Source organism: Lissotriton helveticus, chromosome 8 (genome assembly GCF_964261635.1).
Source record: "Lissotriton helveticus chromosome 8, aLisHel1.1, whole genome shotgun sequence".
NCBI classification, from domain to species: Eukaryota; Metazoa; Chordata; class Amphibia; order Caudata; family Salamandridae; genus Lissotriton; species Lissotriton helveticus.
The window spans coordinates 1,579,232,940-1,579,259,252 of record NC_136069.1 but is presented as its reverse complement, the minus strand read 5'-3'; the positions used below and the strand labels follow the sequence as shown (position 1 = coordinate 1,579,259,252).

General features: G+C 42.3%; 1 protein-coding gene across 3 annotated transcripts in view; it reads left to right on the top strand.

Moving 5' to 3' along the window:
* The window catches only part of LOC144773524 (solute carrier organic anion transporter family member 2B1-like), a 619,417-nt gene that overhangs the window by 334,797 nt on the left and 258,307 nt on the right, over positions 1-26,313 (top strand). For all 3 annotated transcript variants that reach the window (XR_013599997.1, XM_078658585.1, XM_078658586.1), the window contains exon 8: positions 8,439-8,550. Coding sequence is in view for 2 of the 3 variants with exons in the window: in XM_078658585.1 (XP_078514711.1) it covers positions 8,439-8,550 (112 nt within the window). In the remaining variant the exon portion in view is untranslated. The remainder of the gene's footprint in view (positions 1-8,438; positions 8,551-26,313) is intronic.

Here is a 26,313-nt window from a genome sequence, read left to right as displayed (position 1 = left end):
CCTCTTTCTGTACCTCACTCACTTCTTTCTGCCGCTCTCGTGCTTCTTTCTGGGTTTCTCTTGCTTCTTTCTGCACCTCTCTTTCCTCATTCTGCTCTTTTCTTGCCTCTTTCTGCATCTCACTTGCCTCTTTCTGTACCTTTCCTCCTTGTTCTGCACCGATCTTGCCTCTTTCTGCATCTCTTACATCTTTTTGCACCTCTCGCATCTTTCTGCCTCTCTCTTGCCTCTTTCTGTACCTCACTCTCTTCTTTCTACACCTCTCTTACCTCTTTCTGCACCTCTATTGCCTCTTTCTGCAGCTCACTCTCTTATTTTTGCAATTCTCATGCCTCTTTCTGTACCTCTCTTCCCTCATTCTGTAGCTTAATCTCTTCTATCTGCAACTCTCTTGCCTCTTTCTGCACTTCTCTTGCCTCTTTCTGAACCTTTCTTCTTTCTGCACCTCTTTTGCCTCTTTCTGCACCTCTCTTGCCTCTGTCTGCACCTCTCTTACTTATTTCTGCAGCTCACTCTCTCATTTCTGTACCTCTTTTGCCTCTTTCAGCACCACTCTTGTCTCTGTCTGTACCTCTCTTACTTATTTATGCAGCTCACTCTCTTATTTCTGCATCTCTCATGCCTCTTTCTGCATTGCTCTTGGTTCTTTCTGAAGCTCACTGTCTTCTTCCTGTACCTCTTGCCTCTTTCTGTACCTCTCTTGCCTCTCTGCAGCTCACTCACATCTTTCTGCCCCTCTCCTGCTTCTTTCTGCACCCGTCTTGCCTCTTTCTGAGCATTTCTTCCTCTTTCTACACCTCTCTTGCCTCTTGATGCACCTCTCTTGACTCTTTTCGTTCTTCTCTTGCCTCTTTCTGAAGTTCACTTGCTTAGTTCTGTACCTTTCTTCCTCTTTCTGTACCTCTCTTGGTTCTTTCTACGCCTCTTACCTCTTCCTGTACCTCTCTTGCCTCTTTCTGTACCTCTTTTGCCTCTTTCTACATCTCACTCTCTTCTTTCTGCACCTCACTTGCCTCTTTCTACACCCCTCTTCCCTCTTTCTGCAGCTCACTCTCTTCTTTCTGCTTCCCTCTGCATCTCTCTTGCCTCTTTCTGCACCTCTCTTGCCTTTTTCTGCACCAGACTTGTCTCTTTCTGTACCTCTCTTCCTTCTTTCTCTATCTCTCTTGCCCCTTTATGCACATCTCTTGCCTCTTTCTTCACCTCTCTTGCCTCTGTCTGCACCTCTCTTGCCTTTCTACTCTACTCCTGCCTCTTTATGTATCTCACTTGCCTCTTTTAGCACATCTCTTGCCTCTTTCTATGCCTCACTCACTTCTTTCTGCCCCTCTCTTGCTTCTTTCTGCACTTCGGTTGCTTCTTTCTGAGCTTTTTCCTTTTTCTGTATTTTTCTTGCCTCTTTCTGCACTTTTCTTTCTCATTTCAGTCTTCTCTTGCCTCTTTCTGTATCTCTCTTGCCCCTTCCTGTACCTCTCTGGTCTCTTTCAGCACCTCTCTTGTCTCTTTCTGCTCCTCACTTGCCTCTTTCTGTGACTTTCTTCCACTTTCTGCACCTCACTCTCTTATTTTTGCAATGTTCTTGCTTCTTTCTATGCCTCTCTTGCTTCTTCATGCACTTTACTTGCTTCTTTCTGCACCTCTCTTGCTTTTCTCTGCAGTTTTCTTGCTTTTTACTGTACTTCTCTTGCTTTTTTCAGCTCTTTTCTTGATTCTTTCTGTGCCTTGCTTTCTCTTTCTGCATATGTCTTACCTATCTAGGTGTAGTTAGAAATTAGCATTAAAAAATGTTGGAAATTCACTGAAAAAAAAAAGGTTTCAGGGAGGTTATTGTAAGAAATTAGCAAATAAAAAACCCTAGAAATTCACTGAAAAAAACACAGGTTTCAGGGACGTTATAGATAGAAATTAGCATTTAAAAAACCTTATAAATTCACTGGAAATAAGTTTAGTATTAAAAGTAAAATGCAGTTCTGAAATATATGGAATGCTTGCTTGATGTTTTTGCAGAAAAAAAGGTACATGTAGTCTTGCAATGACACTACCCCAGTATGATTTCCTACACTACCCAAACACCACTGCACTACTGTAAACTCTAAATCTACCTCCAGTATGACCACCTACACTACCTATTCACCACTTTACTACCCTAAACCTTAAATCTACCCCAGCACAATTTCCTACTCTACCCAAACACCACTTTATTTCCTAGAACACTACCCTACCACGACCCCTACACTACACAAACACCACTGCACTACATAAACCCTAAAACACTACCCCTTGCATGTTCCCCTACGGTACACAAACACCACTGCACTATGCTAGAACACTACCCCAGTATGACTCCCTATACTACCTAAACACCATTTCACTACTCTAAAGCTTAAATCTATCACAGTAGGACCCCTTACACTACCCAAACAGCGCTATACTATCATACTACTGTATTTATAAGAAATATTGTTATTTGTCTAGAATCACACAGTGAGTCTGTGCATTCAGGACAAAATCAAAACCTTCTAGGCTTGGGACACACAAGATTTAGACCTGACAGCTGCTTGCACACATTCCACAACAACCCTATTAAAGCGTTCAGTTTTACCATTTATTTGATGGCGATAAAGTAGAGTTCTAACATGCTTAATTTGTCTCCTCTAACTACCTTGCCACCCTCAACCGATAACTCTTCACAAACCTTCCAATACATTTGCAATTCCGGTGAAAGACCTTTCTCCTCAGGTCAAGCCTTCCTGAATAAAGATACAACCTAATTGAGAACAACATCCTTGCCTTCCTCAGTCACCCAATCACTCTCAGTGAAGGACAAACTGTTTTGACTGATGCAGGCCATAAAGCATACCTCAATTTCTACTTCCCAATCTTGATCATCAGCATCAGTGATAGGAAGTCTATAAAGACAATTTGCCATACAGGTTTTCTCCCTGGAATGTACTCAACTTGGAAAGAATATTCTATGAGTTTGGCAGATAATCTAGCCAAATGGGCAGTGGTGCGCTTTATTTTTTTCCCAATAGAATATCAACGAGTGGGCAGTGATCAGTTTTAAGAACAAAAGATCTGCCCCACAAGTACCGTTTAAATTTCTCAATACTCCAAACACAGGCCAGCAGTTCTTTTTCTCTAATGGAATACTTCCGTTCAACTGGGCGCAGAGTCCTTGAAGCAAATCACACTGAATGCTCTTTATTCTCCTCACATTGTAAAAGTACAGTGCCCAAACCATACTCACAGGCATCAACAGTGACCACAGTTTGTCTCCCTTTCACAAATGCTGGCAAAGCAGGAGCTTTAATGATGTGATCCTTGATAGTTTGAAAACCTTTTTCACACTCCTGCGACCAAAAGAAAGTGGCACCTTTTTTGAGAAGTACTCTGAAACACTGGGAGCAGACTTGTGTGTTTGCCCCCGTTTGACAGGAGCAAGCAAATGTTTCCCTGGTTGGATTAGAGGCTTCGAGGGGATGGGGTCCCTGGAGCCAATAAACCAAGGGGAAGGGGCTATACCCCTCCCCTTTGAATATGGTGATTGGATTTCCAGTGACTGTGAAGGCTTGGGGAGGGGACCGAATACTCCCTCCCCTGTTTCATTGTATTTTACCCTTGGAGATGAGGACCCTGGGGCCAAAATAAGGTGGCCCCCCTCTCCCTTGTAATTACATTGTGCCTCAAGGGATGGTGTCCCCAGCACCTAATAGGGCTCAAGGAGGAGTGCCTAGCAGCCCCTCTTTTTTTAAGATATCTGATGCCAGGGCTGGCGTCCCCAGGGCCTAATAAGGCTCGAAGATGGGTGGGGTATGCAGCCACCCTCTCCTTTTTTTTATTGTCATGGGCCCCAGGGGATGGGGTCCCTAGGGAATATTACGTCTCCAAAAAGGGAGCTGAATGGCCCGCTCTCCTTCAAATTTGGCCCCAGGTGTATGGAGTATCTCGGGCTAATATATATATATATATATATATATATATATATATATATATATATATATATATATATATAGATATTTTACTTATAACCATATATGCAGTATAGTTGTGAATGAAAAGTAAAACTACCCTAAATTATACATGTTTAACAAGGACCCTGAAAAACAGTTTTTGAAGGATCACAAACACAAATGAGGTCCACTCTGCTGAACACAAATGTCTGTGATGGCCCATGTCTCAACACCTAGGGGCTAACTACAATGACAGACGAACTTCAGTCCGTCCGCCATCGTTTCGTATTTGAGACCGCCCGCCTACAAGGTGGCAGTCCCACAGAACGAATTACAATGCGACCGCCACCCACTGCCTATGTTTTGCACTGTGACGGGTGCCACAATAGGTGCCTCCCAGGTCCAGTGTCTGGGGGCCAGGGCATAAGGGGGGCCCACTGCAGGCTCCCGAAGTCCCTTTCCAAATGCCTTCTCATAGGGGGTAATCCTTGTAGCGACTACGAGCCCCTCTGCCGCACCTGCAAGCTCAAGGAAGCATGGCGGCATGGCGGCCAGTCTTTATGACCACCAAACGTCTGCCCGCCATTATAATATGGCGGGCGGTAAAGTTACGGGAGATCTGTCCCTGGCAGTCTCTCCACCATTGTAATCAGCCCCCTAGTGTTTTTCCTCTGTTTAAATGCATGTGAAAACAGCTAGGAGAATTTAGACAATTGCTGTACTACATACCCGTAATCCATTACCCACAATCCTTTTCTACAATAGCTGCAATTCTGAATACATTTTTCACAAATTATATTGCTTATCCATTCAATGATAACGGGCATAAGGGGGGCCCACTGCAGGCTCCCAAAGTCCCTTTCCACCTGCCTTTTCATAGGGGGTAATCCTTGTAGCGACTACGAGCCCCTCCACCGCACCTGCATGCTCAAGGATGCATGGCGGCATGGCATCCAGTCTTTATGACCACCAAACATCTGCCCGCCATTATAATATGGCAGGCGTTAAAGTTACGGGAGATCTGTCAGTGGCTGTTTCTCCATCATTGTAATCCGCCCCCAAGTGTTTTTCCTCTGTTTAAATGCATGTGAAAACAGCTAGTAGAATTTAGACAATTGCTGTACTACATACCCGTAATCTATTACCACAATCCTTTTCTACTATAGCTGCAATTCTGAATACATTTTTCACTAATTGTATTGCTTATCCGTTCAATGATAATGTTTGTGTTTATTTATATTTCAAATGGGTTATTCTACATTTCTAAGGTAAATATTTTTCCTTGTTTCAGTAACACAAACTAACTTCTAAAATAACTACACTGTGAGTGACCTTGAAATGCTATACATCCTTAGCTATATGGTCAATGATGCAGAATCAGTCATGCATGGGTGATACCCCAGATCAATGTAAAATGTGTTGGGACAAATACTTTAGATGCTCTGGGGACTAGATTAGCTATGTAAGGAAGGTGGTCGTCATGGTCCTGCCTTCTTGTTAGGCTGTGGAGGCCACTTCATGATTGTGTGCATGTGGGGGCGAGGGAGGAGGGGATATCAAAGCAGTTACATCTGGACAGGGAAACTTTAACCTCTTAACGTACACCCCCTTCTGAGGTGGACTCAAAGCTAAAGAGGCAAAATGTGATAGCTCGCGATGACTGATGACTGGTTGCTCTGTTGGTAGATCAAAAATGTGGATGATACTACAATGTAGAAATGGCTGAAGTGGGTTGACCTGTGTTGCAGTGGAAGTTTTCTTTTTCAGTAACTATTCTGGGCCCATTAATGATTATATAATTTAGTCACTGAATTAAGGTTGTATACTTTACTCACAGAGGCATTGGTCTACAGTTGGACCTTCCTTCCTCATAGTGAGGGGTGAGAAATCAGGATGTACAGATGTTGGGCACCCAATGAGGACAAATAATTGGTAGCTAACTCACAAGTTAGAGATGATGTTCAAGTACACTCCCCTTAAAACCATGCTATAAAAATAGAGTATTGTAATTGGAAGACCCAACCTTCTAAAGAAGCTCAATATATCCAGGATGATACTAACCAAGAGCTCTGCAGTGGCTACACAGTATAGGAGTAACAGAACCTGATGTTATGAAACTGATCTACGACTCTCCCTAGCCTGCATTTAGAAACTAATATCTCCTAAGCACAGTTTCTCCGGGTAGAACATTTGGACACTATAAAAATACTCAGACAATTTAGATAATTTGGTTATTGTATTAAAGATGCCAAATCAATGCATATAAGTAATATCTTAAAGAGGATGGTTAAGTTTAAAGATTCATTCCATGAACAAAGGCCGGAGGATGGTTTAAAAGAGTTCTCATAGCAGGAGCAAAGGGATCAAGTTAAAGTTCACTACGGGAAAGTCCATGAGTATGATCAAAGGGAAATGGGGCAGTCATCCGGAAAGTTGAGGTCTGGTCTCTCACCAAAGAATGCCAAACAGTCCAGCAGGTAAGTTTGTTAGGAAAGCGAAAGCATGGATAGGTAATCAGATAGGCTGTTGGCAATGAAATATTCCAGTCATGCTGCTAAGAACAGCAGCAGATGTGCCAAAAAGAAGAGGGGTGCCCATTCCTCCATTCACTATTTATAGTTAAAATCGTCCATTTGTGACATCAGTAGTCACCATACAATGGTCTGATGGTCACGTGACCATTCTTCTGTTCACCAGGTCCAAATTTGATACCCCAGCATATTTTCCCATGTTGCTCATGAGAAACAACTGTCCATTCTGTCCTCACAGGTTAGTTTAGAAAGAGCTTATATACTGTATTGCTCTTCGTGGGTTTAGATAAAAGGTCGAGCTCTCACCTATTCATTCCCAATTAAATGCTGGTAAAGCGTCTTATTGATTAAAGATTGTTGCATAAACAGAACAGATAAAGAAACATTTGCGAAAACATAGCAAAGTCCATTACACCAGGATAGAAAATAATACAGCCTAGGGAAAAAGGCAATTCAATGCATTTAAAGTTTGCATTTTTTATTTAGTAAAATAAACTCATAATTAATGCCAAGCATTATTAAATAAATCAAGCATCTCATATAGAGAAGTAATTGTAACGTTGTCAGTGATTATTGCATAGAAACGTCTAAACCTGAATATGCCCTACTACTAGGAAATTATTCTCAAAAATCATTATAATAAAATTGCTTTAATTATTATAAGAGTCTAATATTATCAAGTATTGATATTGAAAATATTATTAAGATAACATATTACATATAGATTGTGCAACACCTTTGATTGTTATAGTGCATTACAATTAAAGGTACAGAGATGCTAAGTCTCATCACTAATAACTCTTCATAACTATTTTATTAAAATAATATATTAATCAATTAATACACATGTCACACTCAATGTATTTAGATTCTTCTATTTCTACAAATCAAAGCAAACTTTTATGGTGCTGGTACTTTTACTTTTTTAATTTCAGTGTTGTTTTTCTAGCCGTGTGCAAAATGCACATTAGAGTTTCAGTATCAAAATCGGTTGTTGCAGCGTGAAATAATTATCAGCTTTTCGGATGTAACACCAGCTAACCCCTCTATGTACGTAGTCCTATGAGATGATCTATAATCTGAATGACACTGCAACAAAGCAATGGCTGGATCCTGCTGATACAAGACCCATCTAAGGGAAGTTTGTGTATTATATTTTTATTTCATTACAGAATCTCTGGAGAGGCTGTCAAAGCTGTCTCTAGTCTATACCGAAAACAGGGATAGTTTAAACTGAGATGGAAACTTTTCCAACCAAGACATTTTACCCAAATTTATCAACATAGAACAGAAACCCTAAATAAATACAGAGCTACTGGAGTTGTGTAATTCTGTGGCGGTGGTATTTTCTGCATGATTATGGATTTGGCGCATTTGCCACATAATCCATCATCTGCTGTTTAATCTATATTTGTGAAGAAAAATGCTATTTGTAGCTTAAATTGATGAAAAGTTACTAAAAACATAGTGATGTATTCTCGTGCGGTGGAAGGCCTGTCGTAAAAGTTGACTAGTCATCTTCCAGTTGCTTTTTACTGCATTTTGTTGTTAAACAGGTACTAATGAAGTGACATTTGCTGAGACAGTGTTGCCATGAAAACTGACAAAATACTGGACTAATACTATCTCAAGATCTACTGTGTTATACTGTATATTTTGCCTTTTCTTGTGGTATAATTTAGTTAACCCTGTCCATATATTGGTCTTCTCCTGCTGCATAATTTCAGTGGGCCCAGAATACACACAACATGAATATAGACACTCATCCCATGTGGAATCGAAGACAACGGTGTACACCAGGCATAAAAGATAACATCACTGGGTAATTTTTTGTCGCATCTACACCTGCAATTCTCTGTCACCATGCTCTTCAGTAAAGATTAGTACATGTATCGTTTTTGATTACCTGATGAACTCACTTAAATTTCTACTGATTGATCAATGTGTATTTCAGGAGGAAAAACTGGACAAGGAAACCGACGACAAACCAAGGACTGACCTGATTAGTGAATGCAAATCTAATCCTAAAACATATCAGTATCTTTCATTGATGGGTTTTATCAAGCGTAAGTGTATATGTGCAAAAGGTTATATAAAAGGTTTCTTTTTATTTGTGCGTTTTTGCGCATGTTCTGATGTTTGTTTTCAGCAAAACGTGCATAGAAGTTCAGTTCTCCTTTGCTTGTGCAAAGCTTTTCTGTGCAATGCAAGATAATATTCATTGCATTGAGCTAATGTTCCCTCTCATTGACGCTAGGCAAGTTGGAATATGTGTGCATGTTCTTCTTTGTACATTTGCTCTTTGCAGAGCTAATGTATACACAAAGGTAAATATATATTTTATTCAGAAAGTTTCAATTTACTCAGTTTTTCTGTGCCAAACAGTATGCATGGGGAAGGCAGTAGCCGTTTACAAAGGATAACTGATGCAGAACCATTTTTTGATCTTAACTTAGGATAGATATCACTTACAGTTTTCTAAAAGTCTTTTTATAACACAAATATTGCTACATAGCACCATGACATGCAGGGAAGGGGGTAAAGGGAGGAGATGCGATGGTAACCATTACAGGATGAAACTTGGAGGAAGAGGTGTGTAGTTAGGTTTCTTTCAGACAGAGCTGTTGCACATGTTGGGGTCATTTTACAGACTCAGAGGGAAAGCGCTCCAAAGGAGGGATCCTTTATGGGGAAGACACTATCTCCAAACTGTTTAATTTTAAATGACATTGTAAGAGAGGGAAGTGGGTTGCTAACCTTTGGCATCTGTTTGGTCAGTATGGGGTGGGGGGGGGGGTATAGTTTCGATAGGTAGTCCAGACTGTGCTGCACCTGACAGAGGGTTTGTAAGCAATCCTTTGCTTGAATGACAGCCATTGGAATGATTTCTAAGTTGTGCTGATGTGGTGAATGTATTTTAATCCATAGATGAGTCCTGCTGCAAGGTCTTGTGATCCTTGTAGCTTGCATCGTGATTTTCAAATATGGCAAATTAAAAAACGTACACACACGTTTGCAAAGGTGTAAACCCCGCCCCTAAAAAACACCTTTCCAATGTCACTGTCCTGGTGTCAGTACAAAAGGGGGTGGTGATGGACGGAGCATCCGAACCAATCAAACACTTACACCCAGTCAAAAGATCTGGGTTTGATCCATCACCGTTTTTTAGCCCACTCTGCCACCCCAGTATAGACATGGCTATATGCAAATCAGTCTGACCCTTTGCCTCATGGGAACAATCCAGCCCTAACTGCCAAGCCATGCCTTCCCTGGACCGGAATCAAGCTTCCGAGGACCGTTTTCAGCATTACAGCCATCTTCAGCCCGGCTTGCTTGAATCCAGTGGCAAAGTGTGCAAGGGACTCACGTCTGAGCATACCCTGCCACACTTATGGCGGCCAAAGCGTTACAAAAGGGGGTGGTGATGGACAGAGCATCTGAACCAATCAAACACACACACCCAGTCAAAAGATCTGGGTTTGATCCATCACCGTTCTTTAGCCCACTCTGCCACCCCAGTATAGACATGGCTATATGCAAATCAGTCTGACCCTTTGCCTCATGGGAACAGTCCAGCCCTAACTGCCAAGCCATGCCTTCCCTGGACCGGAATCAAGCTTCCGAGGACCGGTTTCTGGCATTACAGCCATCTTCAGCCCGGCTTGCTTGAATCCAGTGGCAAAGTGTGCAAGGGACTCACGTCTGAGCATACCCTGCCACACTTATGGCGGCCAAAGCGGTACAAAAGGGGGTGGTGATGGACGGAGCATCTGAACTAATCAAACACTCACACCCAGTCAAAAGATCTGGGTTTGATTCATCACCGTTCTTTAGCCCACTCTGCCACCCCAGTTCAGACATGGCTATATGCAAATCAGTCTGACCCTGTGCCTCATGGGAACAGTCCAGCCCGAACTGCCAAGCCATGCCTTTTCTGGACCGGAATCAAGCTTCCGAGGACCGGCTTCTGTCATTACAGCCGTCTTCAGCCCGGCTTGCTTGAATCCAGTGGCAAAGTGAGCAAGAGACTCACGTCTGAGCATACCCTGCCACACTTATGGCGGCCAAAGCGGTACAAAAGGGGGTGGTGATGGACGGAGCATCTGAACCAATCAAACACTCACACCCAGTCAAAGGTTCTGGGTTTGATCCATCACCGTTCTTAAGCCCACTCTGCCACCCCAGTTCTGGTGTCAGTCCGTTCCTTGTTGCTACAAGTTTCAGTCCTTTGGCTGTGGGGATTATTATAGAGGTGGATTGTGTAGGGTAAGATGGCAGAGAAAGTGATCACTGTTGTCTATTGCTGCAGCCTAGCATCAAATGTAATCTTAATTGTGTTATCTGATTAGCTTTTCTTTGTTTTTTTTTAGAGCCAGGCATTTCAATGCTCTGGTCAGATTGCGTGTTATTTGTGTAATTTTGCCAAAGTTTCTACCCCACGGACAATGAAGGTTAGAGGTTCATTCTGTGTCGTGTCTTTGGTACAAGTTCAACGGATAGGAGAAACGTATTTTTTTTAAATTACATATGGCTTAGTCTTTCATGTGTTGGGCTGTCTGAGGTTCTTTGAAGACACCTGGGACACATGGCACACAGACCAAAGGCTACTGCCAATTTATTTTGGTTACAGGGTTAAGCAGAATGATTTTTATAAAAATATATATAATGTATCATTTTACCTAATGCATTTTTGGGTTTTTCTTAGCAATAAGACATGGAATACGGTTCCAGCAAGAGTTCAGGGATCATTGTGCCAGAGCTAATTCAGATTTTAAATCCTTGTTCATAAAATTGTTACAGTCTCACTTCTTTTAATGATGGAGTCATTTTAAGATGTATTTTGGTGGTGTACAATGCAGCCTGTTCAAATCGAACTTACCAGGTTATAGCTGAGACGCAACAAATCTTTTGATAAGTTGCTTAACATTTCTGGAAAGCAATATGAAAGGGTTTGCAAATTTCTAAGATGATTACAAGCTTTACTGAAACCTAAAATTTAAAGTAATCAATATAGAAGGTTGTTTCAAATAAAGAATAGTACATTGCTTGCAACATTAAAATGCAAATAGAGGTATGAGGAGGCCAACGTATGTCAATCAACTTCACCCCTTTTCAGCATCAAAGAGCAAGGCTTAAGCATGGGAAATCCACCCCTGCCCAGGCTATTTGAAATCCTGTAATACACCTAAGATTTAAAGTAATCAATATAGGAGTATGTTTCAAATAAAGAAGAGTATGTTGCTTGCAACATTAAAATGCAAATAGAAGAGGTATAAAGTGGCCAGTCTATCTCTATCAACATCATCCCTTTTCAGCTTCAAAGAGCAAGGCTTAACCCCTGCCCAGGCTTATTTGAAATCCTGGAATACATTTCTGGGTAGCTACAGAAAGTCCCAAGCAAATATACAGAAATCTGCACAGTCCTTGATTTTCATTGTAACTCCTACAGGACATCATTTATTCCTGCTCATTTTTAGGACGAGCCTAGGCAGCACACATGCACTGTCTGCAAGACCTGTTGTTATCTCCTTGTTAGACCTGGCACTTCTTGGCGTGATTGCCCCTGACTTTTTGCCTCTTCCTCTACTATTTTTTTTGCTAACTTAGATGCTTTGGATACTTTGCCAAACAGTGTCGAAGTGTAAGTGCGCCCTGTATGAAGTAACAGAAATTAGTTGTCCGTGATTGGTATTTTTGCCTCACTAGTAAAGTCCCTAGTACAGTGCACTATGTGTGCCAGGGCTGGTAATGCAAATGCTACTAGTGGGCCTGCAGCACTATTTGTGCCACCCACACAAGTAGCTTTAAAAAGGGAACTCATGCCAGCCATTGCAGGGCCTTTGCGCAGTTTGATAAACTGCCATGTTGTTCTGTCAAGTGCACTCACTTGCCAGACCTTACCCTTCATTTTCTATACACATCAAACACCTGTATGGTAGGTCTGGGGTTCCCACTGGACAGGGTGTAGTACATGTGAAAGGTAGGACATGTACTAAGGTGTGTGTCATGTCCTGACAGTGAAATAGTCTCCTTTTCAATTTTCACTGTTGAAATGCTATCTTGTCCATAGGATAGAATGGGAAGGCTGGGTAATATGTTTTCCTGCCTATCTTACCAAAGGCTTAAGATGGAAAGGTGAAGTTTAGTATGCCTTAACTCGTAATGTAATAATACATCTTTTTGTGTAGGAGGTTTTTGCATTGAATGTTCAGAAGCCGCTCTTTTAGAAGTGGCTGCGTTTTTGTGCTCTGACATTTCTGTGTGTCTCTGCCTGGCTGTGGATTGACTGTCTTGATTTGAAAGCGATAGGATATGGAAAATGTCTTGACCCAGGGGAGGAGGAGAGACAGCAACATGCTGACCTGCATCTGAAGTGTAGGGGGAGGAGAAACTCCTAGAGGTGAAAAGACCTTGGTTGCTGCTATAAAACAATTGGCCCAACTCCTGCTGAGTGATTGAGAATCCAGATCCCCACTAATCAAAACAGAAAAGGTGTCACTGGCAGGGAGGCACCCAGAATTGGTTTGAACAGGGGTCACTTCTCCCTGAAGCACACATACTTCAAAGCTATTGAGGGGTATAACTATAAGAGCTGAAGCCCCTGAACTTTGGAGAATGGCTTGATCAATTGTGAACAAGGCTGGAGCTACTTCGTGGTCAAGAGGACCTTACCCAAGGAAGAAACAACTGAAGATACTGAAGGATAGGACTGACCATTGCTGTGTGATCTGGGGCTGGCCTGCAGTTTGCTGTTTTAACCTAGGAAAGGCTAAAGGGACTTTGCTGAGTGCTGTGTCCCCCTGCTTGAAGGACTTTGCTGTGTGCTGTGTTCTGAAGTAACTATCCCCAAGCGCCTGAGGTGAGCTGGCTCCCTGTTCGGAAACACAGGAACACAAAAGTTTTTAGGAGAGTCTCAGCTGTGCTGTGTGAGCATGCTTGTTGTAGCCTGAGACCCTCATAGGAACTGCCTGTGATCGTAGGCACCTGGCGTCCAAGTGAGTCTCAGTGGCACTGTGTGTGCATGCTATGTGCAGCCTGAGACCTTCAGGAGGATCGGCCTGTGATGGGGGGCACCTGGAGTCCAAGCAAGGATCAGCGACGCAGTGTGCGTGTGCTTTGTGCATCCTGAACTGCTTTGTGAGGAATGTCCAGTGATCATGTGCACCGGAATCCAATTGCGTCTCATCGCCGCTGTGTGCGGGTGCATTGTGCACCGGGAGACCTTCATGAAGATTTGCCTTATCATATGCACCGGAGTAAAGTGATTCTCAGCGACCCTGTACATCTGAACTTCGTGCAGCCTGAGACTTGTGTGTGGAGTGCCCATTGATCATGCACCCGGAGTGAATGAAGACTCAGCAATGCTGTGTGTGTGTGTGCTTTGTTGCAGACTGTGATCTTCATAACTGAAGCGGCCCGGACCGGCAGTCCTGGAGGAGCTGAGTTGCCGGCCCGAGCCATGGTTGCCATTTCACCTTGCTGCATTGGGGACCCAGCCACTGAACGAAGAGAGTTAGTTCGCACCCCCCAGGTAACGTGTGTCGATTCCTGGGGTGCAGGCTCGGAGGGAGATGCTCTCGGCCTCTCTCTCGTGTTGGCAGCGTAAGCTTCTGCTTCGGCTCGTGTCGCACTTCATATTGCCAAGGGAGTGGTGGTACAGGAGCCGGAGTGCAAAGCTGCACTTTGGGATTACATCGTACTGTGTTGGGACAACTGTGGGAGGCTGACTGCAAGTCAGAGGAAAGGAGGAGAGACTGCCTAAAGCCCGGTGGTCGGGGCCTGAGTGTATTATGCATTATTAAATTCCTGCAGAACGGAGTACCTGACAGTCGTATTACACATTGCATCATTTCTGCATAACGAGTACCTGATTAAAGTATTACTCACTGCATTAATCCTGCATAACGTACTACCTGATTAGTGTTTGATTCATGAAATTTTTATCTGCATAATGGACTACCTGAGTGTCCTATTACCCATTGACTTGTTTGTGCATTGCATTCTTCCTGTACAACAAATTAACTGATGAGTGTATAGGCATTGGCTTATTTTTGCAGAATGACATTTCTGATGGTTGTATTACGCATTGCATTATTTGATCTTGCAGAGTGCCTGATTGTTGCGTAACTGTTGAAAGTTAGGCTGAACCCGTCAACATTATCGGCGCCCTCTTGCTCTTCTCGAACCCTTTCGTGCACGTAAACAGCCGCCATTTTGAACACCATGGCTTCCCTGCCCCTTGCTGATAGCCAGCGCGTCTCTCTCCCTCTCCTAGCCTCGCAGGCATCCCCCGCATGCTGACAACCCCCTCGCCCTCACATGCCACGGGTCATAAACCCCTCTTCAGCGCAGCTCTGCCTTGGAATCCCATCCCGCTCCCAGCACGACACCTCCCTTCATTCCTTTCATGGTCCCAGGTCCTTTGATACAAACCCCCTTTTCCTGTGTGCCCGTTTGTCTTCCTCGTTCCCAGGCCACCACCTGGCTCTGCGGATACTGTTTATAGCCCCCAGTACAGTAGGAAGTTCCCTCCCATTAAAGGACCCTCGGGTCGATCAAAGCCCCCACCCTACGAGATCCGATCGAACCCCACACATTCTGTGAATCGGCGGAATATCCAGCTGCGCGATAATCATCATCTGTTGTGACCGGGGTGGGGACTTCAACTGTAACTATGTGTGGGAACGGGCCTGAAGGGGAGATTCCGAGGATGTCTTTCCGTACATCAAAGTATTGACGAGAATGTGTTACATGCAATAAAGAGATAAACGTGTGTATAAGAGGCCAGGCCTCAGAGATGTGGATAGAGCACCTCAGAACGATACCTTGCTGTCCAACTGATGTGTTTCTCCTCCGGAGAAAATAAAACCTTGTTTCCTGCCTTCCAGTCTCCAGCGCCTGCCTCTTCATTATTAAATATCTTGTGGGTTCAAGAGGCGACACCGCCGGGCAATACTTAAGGATCTTATATTCTGGTTGGTAGTGGCACCCTTTTACATAACGTATTGCATTCTTTTCATTGCAGAGTGTCAGATTGCTACGTTACGCATTACAGCAATTTTACATTGCAAAAGTGCCTGATTCTAGCATTACAAACTGTATTACATGATATTAGGAGTACAGGTGAATGTTTAGAAGTGCTCATTGACATTGCCAGGAGCTGGGTGGCCTAACAACCGGCCAGGAGAAGTATTACACAACCTCATAGGCTGGTTTTATATCATGTGGTCTTATCATATATCTTTTTACATAAAGTTTATACTTGTTTTATAAAACTCGTGTGGAGTCTATTTGTGGTGTCATCATTGGATTATTGTGAGCGTGGTTGCGAATATTTGCCTTGAAGATAAGCCTGGCTGCTCGTGCCAAGCGACCGAGGGGGGTGAGCGGGGCTATCTAAGAAGGTGACCTTCCTTTCCCTGACGTTGAAACGCGGGTCCCTACTTGGCCTAAGGTACCTACCTCAGCCAACCAGGGATCCCGGGTCTAACACTCCTCTATCGGCTTTTGGCATGTCCCTGAATTGCCAGTTGTTCGTTAATGTGCCATTTAGAGATACAAGGTTTTTAATGGTGCATTGGGTCTGATTCTCCTGCCTTTGCTTGCTTGGGTCACGTCCAGGCAATTTCACTCATTGTTTGCTTGTGTTGGCCAACCCAATACGTTCGCGTTCCTCCTGGTCATCCTGATCTGACTTTTTATTCTGCAGGCTATCAATATCGTTTTAGGGTTTAGGTCGTTTCATGGAGCAATGATCTGTTTGGCACCTGCAAAGTGGTAATTTTTGTCCGGTAGCTTTTGAGCTATGACAATAGCTCTAACTTAAAAAAATGTGATGCCTATTGCATTTCTAATGCTTGTTTCTGTTGGTGGTAAGTATGCATGAATATAGCACAGTTATTTTTAAAGTACTGTGAGAGGCTGAGCAATGTGTTCACCTTAATGTGAACTGTATTAAGGTATATACATTGCCTGGAGCCCTAACAGTGCACTTCAAAGCAACTTCCTGGGCCAGGAAGTCTGTGAGAAGACTGCCTGCTGGTTCCCCCTGGCAGGCACATCCCACATAGAAGTTCCTCTGCTGGGAATTTTGCTTTCATGGGCACTGAATAATTAACTTAATGTAATTACCATTTAGTTAATTACATTGTGTTAGACCTGACTGTCTTAGGTGGTCTTCCCCCAACTTGTTGCATGCTTCCCTCCATTTTCCTGTACTCGTTTTTGTTGGTTTTCAGACTCTCTGCACTTTACCACTTCTAACCAGTGCTAAAGTACTTATGTTCTGCCCTTAAAGATAGTGACATTGGGCCATACCCTTTTGGCATGTTTAAATTACTTATAAGTACCTAGTAAACCGCACTAGATGTGCCCAGGGCCTGTAAATGAAATTCCACTATGGGGCCTGCAGCACTGATTGTGCCACCCACATATGCAGACCATTAACCATGTTTCAGGCCTACCATTCCAGGGCTTGTATGTGCAATTTACTGCCTCTGCAACTTGGCATTTAAAATCCTTTCCCAAGCCTTAAAGCTCCCCTTTTCTTACACCTCACAACTAAGGTAGGCTCTACGTAACCCACAGGGCAGGGTGTTGTGTAAGTAAAATGTAGGACATGTACTTTTATGGCTTTCATGTCCTGGTACTAACAAAAAGCTACATTCATTTTCACTACTGTGAGGCCTAACCCTCTCATAGGCTAACATAGGAATTCCTAAAAAAAAGTAAAGCTGTAATTAATAATTACAAAGTAGCAGCTTCATCATGCTTCATATCTTTGGAAGGGTAATGATGTATCCTCTTTACTGGTAAAGTTGGATTTAACATTACTATTTTAGAAATGGCACTTTCAGAAAGAGAACATTTTGCTGCTCATACCGCTCTGTATAGCTTGCAGCCTGTCTCCAATACACTTCTGGACTGGGTGACAGTTACACTTTGTGCATTCCCCCCAGAGAGCGACAAACCCAGGAAGACTCGGTGAAGCTGAGTACCCATCTTCATATATCTGGATTCTGAAGGCCCTTCCTGGGCAGGGAGGGAGGACGGTCCTAACACTGACACTTCAATCTGTAGTGTCCTGACTCCACAGAAAGGAATCATTGCCCCCACTATTAGCCTGGCAGAGTGGACTGGGCTAAAAAAGATACTGGTGCACTTCAAAACTATTTTTGAAGTCTTCTCCACTTTAAAGGCACATTTAGGAGTAAGTACTGGTTCTTTGTACTCCAACAAATTAGAGACTTCTGGACCTACAACTGAACCTCTGTTAGAAGAACTGCTAAGCTGCTCAAAGGACTCTACTTGATTCAACTGGACAGATGATCTGGAAGGCCAGCTTTTCCGTTTGTAACCCTTCTGCCTGCTACTCTCTGACACTGCTGAAGAAGAGCTGGACTCTGCCTTTTTCCAAGGGATCTCCAAGGGCTTGTTCACTTGACTCCTATTGCTTGTGATGATAGAATATCAAAGTCAATACCCCAGATCCTGTGCCTGGCTCACTGGAAGTAGCCCAGATACTTGAAGCACGGATATTGACTCATCTCCTGTCTGCGTGTAGCAGAACCAGTGCATCAACCCTGATGCAGGAGTAAAATCGCTGTATCCCCTCGGACCAGTGCTTTACCTCCAGAAATCGACGCACCGGACAGAATATCGCCACCACCGCCGCTTGGTCAGATTGACACATCCACCATGTCTGTGTGGCAGAATCGGGTACACCGCTTAAAGCCAATCGACTCCGGCACCCATCTAAGGAACTGACACATCGCCTTCACTGCGTGGAGAAGATCAAAGCATCTTCCTGCTAGGGAACAGGAAAGGTACTTGGTTCACTGGAGACTGCATGGACCCTGTAGCTGGCTGGAGGTCTATTGTGGTCGGCTTGAACTTTGGCTTTGCCGCTGTCCAGCACGACCGAAGGAAACCTTTTTAGCACTACTTGCTTCCAAGCATGTTACTGCGTTTATTTCTTCAAAAATTCAATATCTCAAATTTTATATGTTGTAATTTTGTTGTTTTAGTCTTGATTTATTTATTAAATCCTACTTTATTTTTCTAATCCATTGTGAAGTCTTTCTGTGATGTTTTCACTGTGTTACTGTATGAGTTATTGCACAAATACTTTACACATTGCCTTCTAGTTTAAGCCTGCCTTCTCTGTGTCAATAGATCCCAAATGAGTAATGTCATTCCATAGTTGTGAGCTTTTATAGAACAATATGGTAGCTCAGGGTATTCAATACATTACCTATTCTAAAACAAGGAAATGTGCAACAAACCATAATCTCAATCACCATGTATTTATTTCCATGACAATTAGTAAAAACAAACAGTTTATTTTGGCTCGTTTTATATAGGCAGTTTAAATGAGGGAGGTTGCTCCAGAGGGGAACCTGCATATAGCAAGGGTGCTCAAGGGTGAGTGGTGGGGGGGTGGGGGGTATTCAGAATAGTGACATAGATACGCTAGACATATTTAAATACATGGACCGTTTATTAATCACCGTCCTAGAAGACCTGGCCACGCTTTTCAATATATAATCTAAGTCCTACAGTTTACAAATTCAACTAGACATTCATTCTAGTATGGCACATGAGGGGAAAAGAAGATTTAATGGTCCAAGCTGGAATAGGGGGGGCGTCGGTGTTTCGATCCTTCTTAGGGCCTTGAGGGTATTTTAGTCCTTGGCCGTGCGGATCTTCATCAGGACAGGATGGGGCAACCTATGAGATATCTGGGCCTGTTCATGTGCCTATAACAAGAAAATAGTGTGATAAGGATGTTGCACTGAAACAAACCTGTAGCTCATGAAGAGCATACAAGTAAGCTTACCCGCTCTTGATCGCGGGACGTGGATCTTGGATCTAAGATGGGCGGCTAAAGTACATTGTTCCTGTAGCCCTGCGGGCTAATCTGCTGTGAATTCGTTTGAGAGCGGCAGAAACCTACGGGATGAGGTAAGGGTCAAGGGATCAATATAATACATGCCTTCTGTAATAGTGCGGGCCAATGGTGCTCGTACCGCTATGTGGTCTGTTTACCTTAATTCAGGAGAATTCAGCATCCATGCAGGTCAAGGTGGCTGACGGACGTGTTAGTGCCCCAGTCAACTCGAGTTGTGAATCCCGCACTGTGAAACGATAAGGGGAATAGGTATCAGCCTAACATGCAAGGCCTCGGACGCTAAGGTTAATTACCTTGACTCGCTCCATGTAAAGCGTTCGTGTTACGTCTCGGGCGGCTGGCAGCTGACAACGGTAAGCGTGTTGAAAAAAGTGTTGAAAGACTATATGGGGAACATATCTACGGGTGAAGACATATTCAATGCACTTGCTCGGGTGACAATTAGAAATCTATATGGCATAGCATAGGGGTCGGAGTAGTGGGCTGGAGACTAGTGCCGTTAATAAGGACTCTCAACCAAACAATTGAATAATATTGCATATACCATGAGACAGGATAAGGTGGTTTAAAATGATTAAAAAGCAGTAATCAAGAAGTGACATAAGTTACAGTACAGAAATTTCGATGTGACATATTTTACATTGTAAAACAGAAGTGCCAGTACTGAGTACTATTAGCTGAATCACTTAATATTAGGACCTCTGAAACCCAATCATCAGGTCCACACTATTTAAAGTGCCATTATTTTTTATTTTTTTGGCAGCAAAACTTTTTTTATATTGCATATCAAAACAACTCGATATAACATTTGTATTTACAAGACAACATCAGAACAACATATTTAATACAAATCAGTAAGTAAGTAAGTAAAGTTTATTGATTGATTAATTAAAATCTTTACAAAAGACAATTGCTCCGTTAAAATAATAGTAAATCATTAAAATTACATTTTTGAATAACAGTAAATCTTAAAATTGTGGACATTCTTTAACAACTACTTAAAAAGCAAATTCATATGTTCAGAACTAGGGAAAATATATAATCATTGTAATTTCAAAATAGCATATTATTCCAATGTTTTCCATACTATTGTTAAAAATGTTGTCAGGCGAGAGTTAATGGATAGATCATCTGAGCAAAGGCATCGAATCAAAGCTTGTCTACATGTCCTTATCCCTCTCTCGTTAAATAACCTTTTTAGTATTGATAGTCTTTCATTTCTCAGTTCTGGACAGAGACATACGAAATGTATTATATTTTCCTCACCAGATTTGCACAACCTGCACAGTTTGTTATTATCGAGTTTTTCCATGGTGGTGCGTGGGCTTCACCCGGCCATACTCCAAATCGAGCTTTGATGAAAAGCTGTTTGCTTTTCAATGACCATGCCGTGTCCAAATATTGTTGTGGCCTCTTTTTGGTATAACCATTTATTATGGACCATGCATGTTTCCTTTTGACAAAGGTAGCTTTGTGACTTATCATTGATAGGTAATCACTTGTTTTATTCACAGCTTTTTTGAACGATTCCTGTGTTATAGGAGATGTCCAAATTCCTCTAACCTCAAATTCCTCCAGAGCCATGTCCAAGTATTTCCAGGCAGGTGATTTATTGTTTCCTTCAATTTCTTTCCATAAAAGCTGAGAAATTAAGTTCTCCTTATCATTGTTTACTCTATTCCATACTTTAATAGCATTACCCTTTCGTGCGATCAGCTGGTTATTCAGACCGAATTCCAGCCTGATCTGGGCTTGTGAAGCATTTTTTGGAAGACAGAAAAGGGATTTAAAAGTTTTTGAAATAGCGTTATTAATGATCATTGCATCTTTCCCATTTAGGGCCTCGCTGCCATAAGTTAGAGATGGTAATAATTTAGCCAATATCACCTTAAGGAGAGGTTGATAGGTTAGGTTACTCATTGACTTGTTGATGATCCCAAATGCAGCTGTTAAGGCATTTGCTTTCCTAGTGATATCAAGTTTTTGGGAGGTAAAGCTGCCGTTGTCGTTAAATATGACTCCCAAATATCTATAGGATTCAAGTTCTCCTTCCCCAGAAACCATTTTGATTTATATTTCCGTCTTGAGTTTTTTGTAATGACCATAACTTTAGATTTGGTTTCATTTATTACCATATTGTTTTCTGTGGCATATTCCATTGTACGAGTTATTAAGCGTTGTAATCCCACCTTTGTGTAACTTAAGAGAATTACATCATCTGCATAAAGTAGGTTTGATATGGTTTTATCGGCAAGCTTGGGCGAGTGAGCATTTGTGTCATTCAAGGCCTCAGTCAGATCGGCTAAAAACAGGTTGAATAATAGAGGAGCCAATACGCAGCCTTGCTTCAGGCCTCCTAACGTAGGTATTTCCCTAGTTTGTGACTGACCATTACTTATACGTACTCTAGCCCAAGTACGTGTATGTGAAATGAAATGATGAAATGATTACGCTCTTGTATAGCGCACGACTACCCGTAGGCATCTCGGCGCTTGCTTAGGGAACCGGTCCTGGTATTCCCCTGTGAGATATCCCCAACAGGGCATCCGCAAGGTGAAAGCCAGGCATCCCGCCGCGAGGGGCCGTCGTGGAGATTAAGCAAGCTATTGCCCAGAGTTGCAGAGTGTGAACTCGTGATTCAAGTAGGCACCGAAGCGAGAATTATCAAGTCCATGGACGTATGGACTCAAGACCCTGCCAAGTCGGGAATTGAACCCTGGTCCCGGGCTGACCTCTGCTTCAGGGTCTGCCTCCTCTAACCAGTGAGCCACACTTCTCCTACGTAGCAGACGGATCAGGTGAAGTAAAAAAGGAGGAATCCCTTGTAGGCATAGTTTTTGCCACAAACGTTCTCTGTCCACACAATCAAACGCTGATTTAAAATCGATAAAGCATAGGTACAGAGGTTGCCTTTTTGTCATTGCCTTGTCGATTAGGACTGATAGAGCTAAGATGTTAGTAGCTGTTCCTAGACCTTTTATAAAGCCAGTTTGATTAGGTGGAAGAATGCAGTTGTCCTTTGCCCAGTCTGATAGTTTTGTTAGCAAGATCCCTGCAAAAAGTTTTGCGTCGGTATCCTGTAGGGTTATTAATCGGTAGTTTCCAGGCAATGCCCAATCTCCTTTTTTATAGATCGGGGATATTAGGGACCCTCTCCAGGTTTCAGGTATCCTCCCTTTCCGGACTACTTCTTTAAAAACCCTAACAAGATGTTCTGCCCATGTGTCTGGGTCCTCCTTATACAGGGCAAAGGGAATACCATTTGGGCCCGGTGCTCCATCTTTCTGTTTTTTTATTTGCTTGGCAATTTGTTCTTTAGTAATATCAAGATAATTATCTTGCTTAGGATTTAAAGTACCTTTCCATATATAATCATCTTCTGTTCCAATTTCCGTAGGTTCCGAATTTAGGTGGTGCCCCAGAAATTTCACCCATTCCGTCTCAGTTAATACAAATCATTAGACACAACACCGCAATCATTCTATGCATTCCTTCATTCATTCCCTCATTCATTCAAACCCATTCAACCCACAGATTACACAACCGCCTACTAAGGTCGGACCACCTCAAACTACTCAAATTCCAAGCTGACCACTGACCAAGAAGGCCTACTACAGAGTCAAACAACCAAATAATCACCAAATTACATAACAATCTCACAATGGAATAAACCTAACTTAAGGTATAACAATGTACAATGTCCATCAAATAATTACAGTGCACCAGTGGACAAGCCTGATTAACAGCTAGGTTTGTTTAACAATAACCAACAGTAAAAAGATCCAAGTTTTTAAGTAAAAGGTGTAGATTAGAATCTAGAAAAAAAATACAGCTTTGCGTTATGGGAGCTATTGTTTATGACGCTGTCTTCAAGGTGGAGATAATAATTTTGAGGTTGTGTTTTAAACTTTCATGAATAGATTGTTAATTAAAAAAAAGTTACAAAGGTTAGGGCCAGTAGAAATATAGAAGTATGTGGCTGCAGTGTTGAGAAATGAGGTTCGGTCCTATCTTCACTTTGTCCTTGTGTCCTAATCCGCCTGTACAAAGCCAACCCTTAACTCCCATTTCAGTTACTACTAGAAAAACTTGAAAGAAGATGCGTTTGACAGATTTATTAATGGGGGGGTCAAATCACAAAGGTACCTTAAACATGCATTTCCAGCCTAAAACTCAAGCCATGGTTAGGCTTTTAAACCCCCAAATCTTGTACATTTGTGGGCATTCTCAAACTCCAATCAAAAACTCTCTCACCCTGAAAATGATCAGAGACATACGTCAGCCAAGAAATTAGGTAACTCTCCTTCCAGGATGGGAAGGGAAATTAACCATCTTGCAATTTGATAGGGGTACACGACGGGCCTTTCTCCATAGGAGATGAAATGTAACTCAGCACCCTATCACCGACCTACTGTTACAAATGCTCCTTTACTACTTTCTTTTTGCATTGGTCCATATATTTATAGTTGTGTACTGTAAAAGGTTGAATGATGGTGTGACTGAGTTCTTGGTGTGACACTGCATACTGGTAAATGCTTTGTTTGTCCGTGCATGAGGGCCAATGTGTTGTGATATGATGGTGGATGTCATATGGTGGTTATGAACATGTACCATTGCAGGTGTCTGATGCAGGATGGTAAGTGTGTAGGTATATAATGGTGCATGTGTGGACATTTGATACTGGGGTAGGGATGTTTGTTGGTGGGTATGTGTATATGAAATTACCCATGTGTTTGTCTGATAAGTACTGTGTAGGCATATACCGTTGACTATGCTGATGTGTAATGGTGGTTTGGCAGTCCTATATGATATTGTGTGGATGGTCGTTTTATGGGAGATGTGTTATCTTTTAATGGTGGGCTTGTCAACATACATGGCTGACTGTGAGGGCATTTAAGAGATGTTGGAGGTGTTGGCATATGAAGTAGTTAATGTTTTACACTGTGTCAAATATTATATTACTCTGTTGGTGAGAAGTCTGGGTGGCAGGCATGACAGTTAAGGATCAATTCTTATGGTGGGGTTGGGCCCACGAGGTTAAGGTAGCATATTTCCTCATTAATTTTATGCCTTGTTAATTTTTATTTTGAAAAACTAAGGAGTTAGGCCCATATAAAGGGGGTGGGGTAGGTTGGGTTTAGCCATGAGTCAGAGACAAAGCGTGGACCCGGAGCATGTTCATGCAGTAGGTCACAGCTTTTCAAACTTTTCATGTTGGTGACACACTTTTTCGACATGCATCATTTTGTGACACAGTAATACTGTGTAGCGAGCGAATAAGCCCGAACCACCTGTGGGGGCGGGAGGAGGGATCCTCCCCCCCAAGAACATTTTGAAGAATGAGTGGACAAATTGTCCATTTTCAAGCAAATTTGAGAAACCAGGAAGGTTAATAAAGCAATTGTGAATCTGTTCTAACAAAGACAGTGACTGGCAAAACTGGGTGTAAGGTTACGCCAACACCCCCCTTCATACAGCCACCCCAAAGAACACCATGTATCAACACAACCAACGATCATATACTCCACACACCTCCACACATACCACATCATAACAAAACTCCTGTAAATTCCCTAAAAACACTAAAGTTGAATGGGTGTTAAGGCTGACTAATATATTATAAGTGCCTTTGCTATAAAAATTAACAATAGTAGCAAACACACATTGCCTGCCCCCACCTTTTCTTTAAACACTTATTCAAGCCAATAGGGCAAACAAAAAATCTTTTATGTTTGGCCTGGTATTTTATTTATACCGATCCACTTCAATATTTTACATTTGTTTTTTGTATATGAATTATACAGAAAAGGAACAAATACATTCAATATATTTCACTTGAACCTGTATACAACTATTTACAAAACAACAATATATACATTTCAAATATAAAATTATCTACACATAATCCACGATACAAACACGAAACATGAATTGAACCAATTATTATTCAATCGAACAAATCTGTATTCAAGAAGAAAGAAAATAGGGGGGACAAAGTCAAAAAGAAAGAGCAGGACGTTAATTAGAAAACAACTTAGCAACTGGCCACAGCCAGTTGAAACGCTTGATGTTATAAATTGCTCCTTCAGACATGCTGACGCGTTTCTAGTCCAAGGAAACCAGTTCCTGGACTTTCATCAGGGCTTTGGTCAAAGGACCCCCCCCCCTGCACCCCTGAAATGTCACGTAAGTACATTTTACTCACACACATGTCCCAAGGGCATGTGTGTGTGTAAAATATAAGTTTCAAAAATGCACTTTGTGTATTTTTTAAACTTTTCGCAAATTGCCATGAAGGTCTACTTCATGGTAATTTTCCCCTTCCTAATTGCGAATTCGCAATTTAAAAAAAATCATGCAAAGCATTTAAGAAATCGCAAAAATTGTGATTTCTTAAATGCTATAGCAATTCAAGAAATCGCAAAAAATTGCGATTTCTTAAATTGCAAAAAAAGAAAAAAATGATGCATCCCAAAAAAGGTTTTTGCATTCGCAAACGGCCGAATTTTGCGATTCGCACCGTTGGCGAATGCAAAAACCAATGATGCATGTGCCCCTTAGAGTAACTATTTAACTGATGCCTCATCCGACTACCTTAGCAAACACCAGCACCTTGACGCCAGCCAGTCTGTATTAAAGCCCAACCACAATACAGAAACAACACTCATCGCTTCCACAGTTCACATCTACATGATCCTTACAAAGGAGAAAGGAAGTTCTTTTTCTCATGACATCTTTGCATGACATCACAACCTATCCTCATCAGTTGCCTACATGAAGTTGGCATCCAAGGGCCCTGTCTATCCTGGATCTGCTCCTTCTTAATGAATAGGACCCAAGCTGTCAGCCTGGCACCCCACTCCTTGGAAGCCTGCAAACTCATCTGTGGAGTGCCTCAAGGCTAATCACTGAGCCCCAC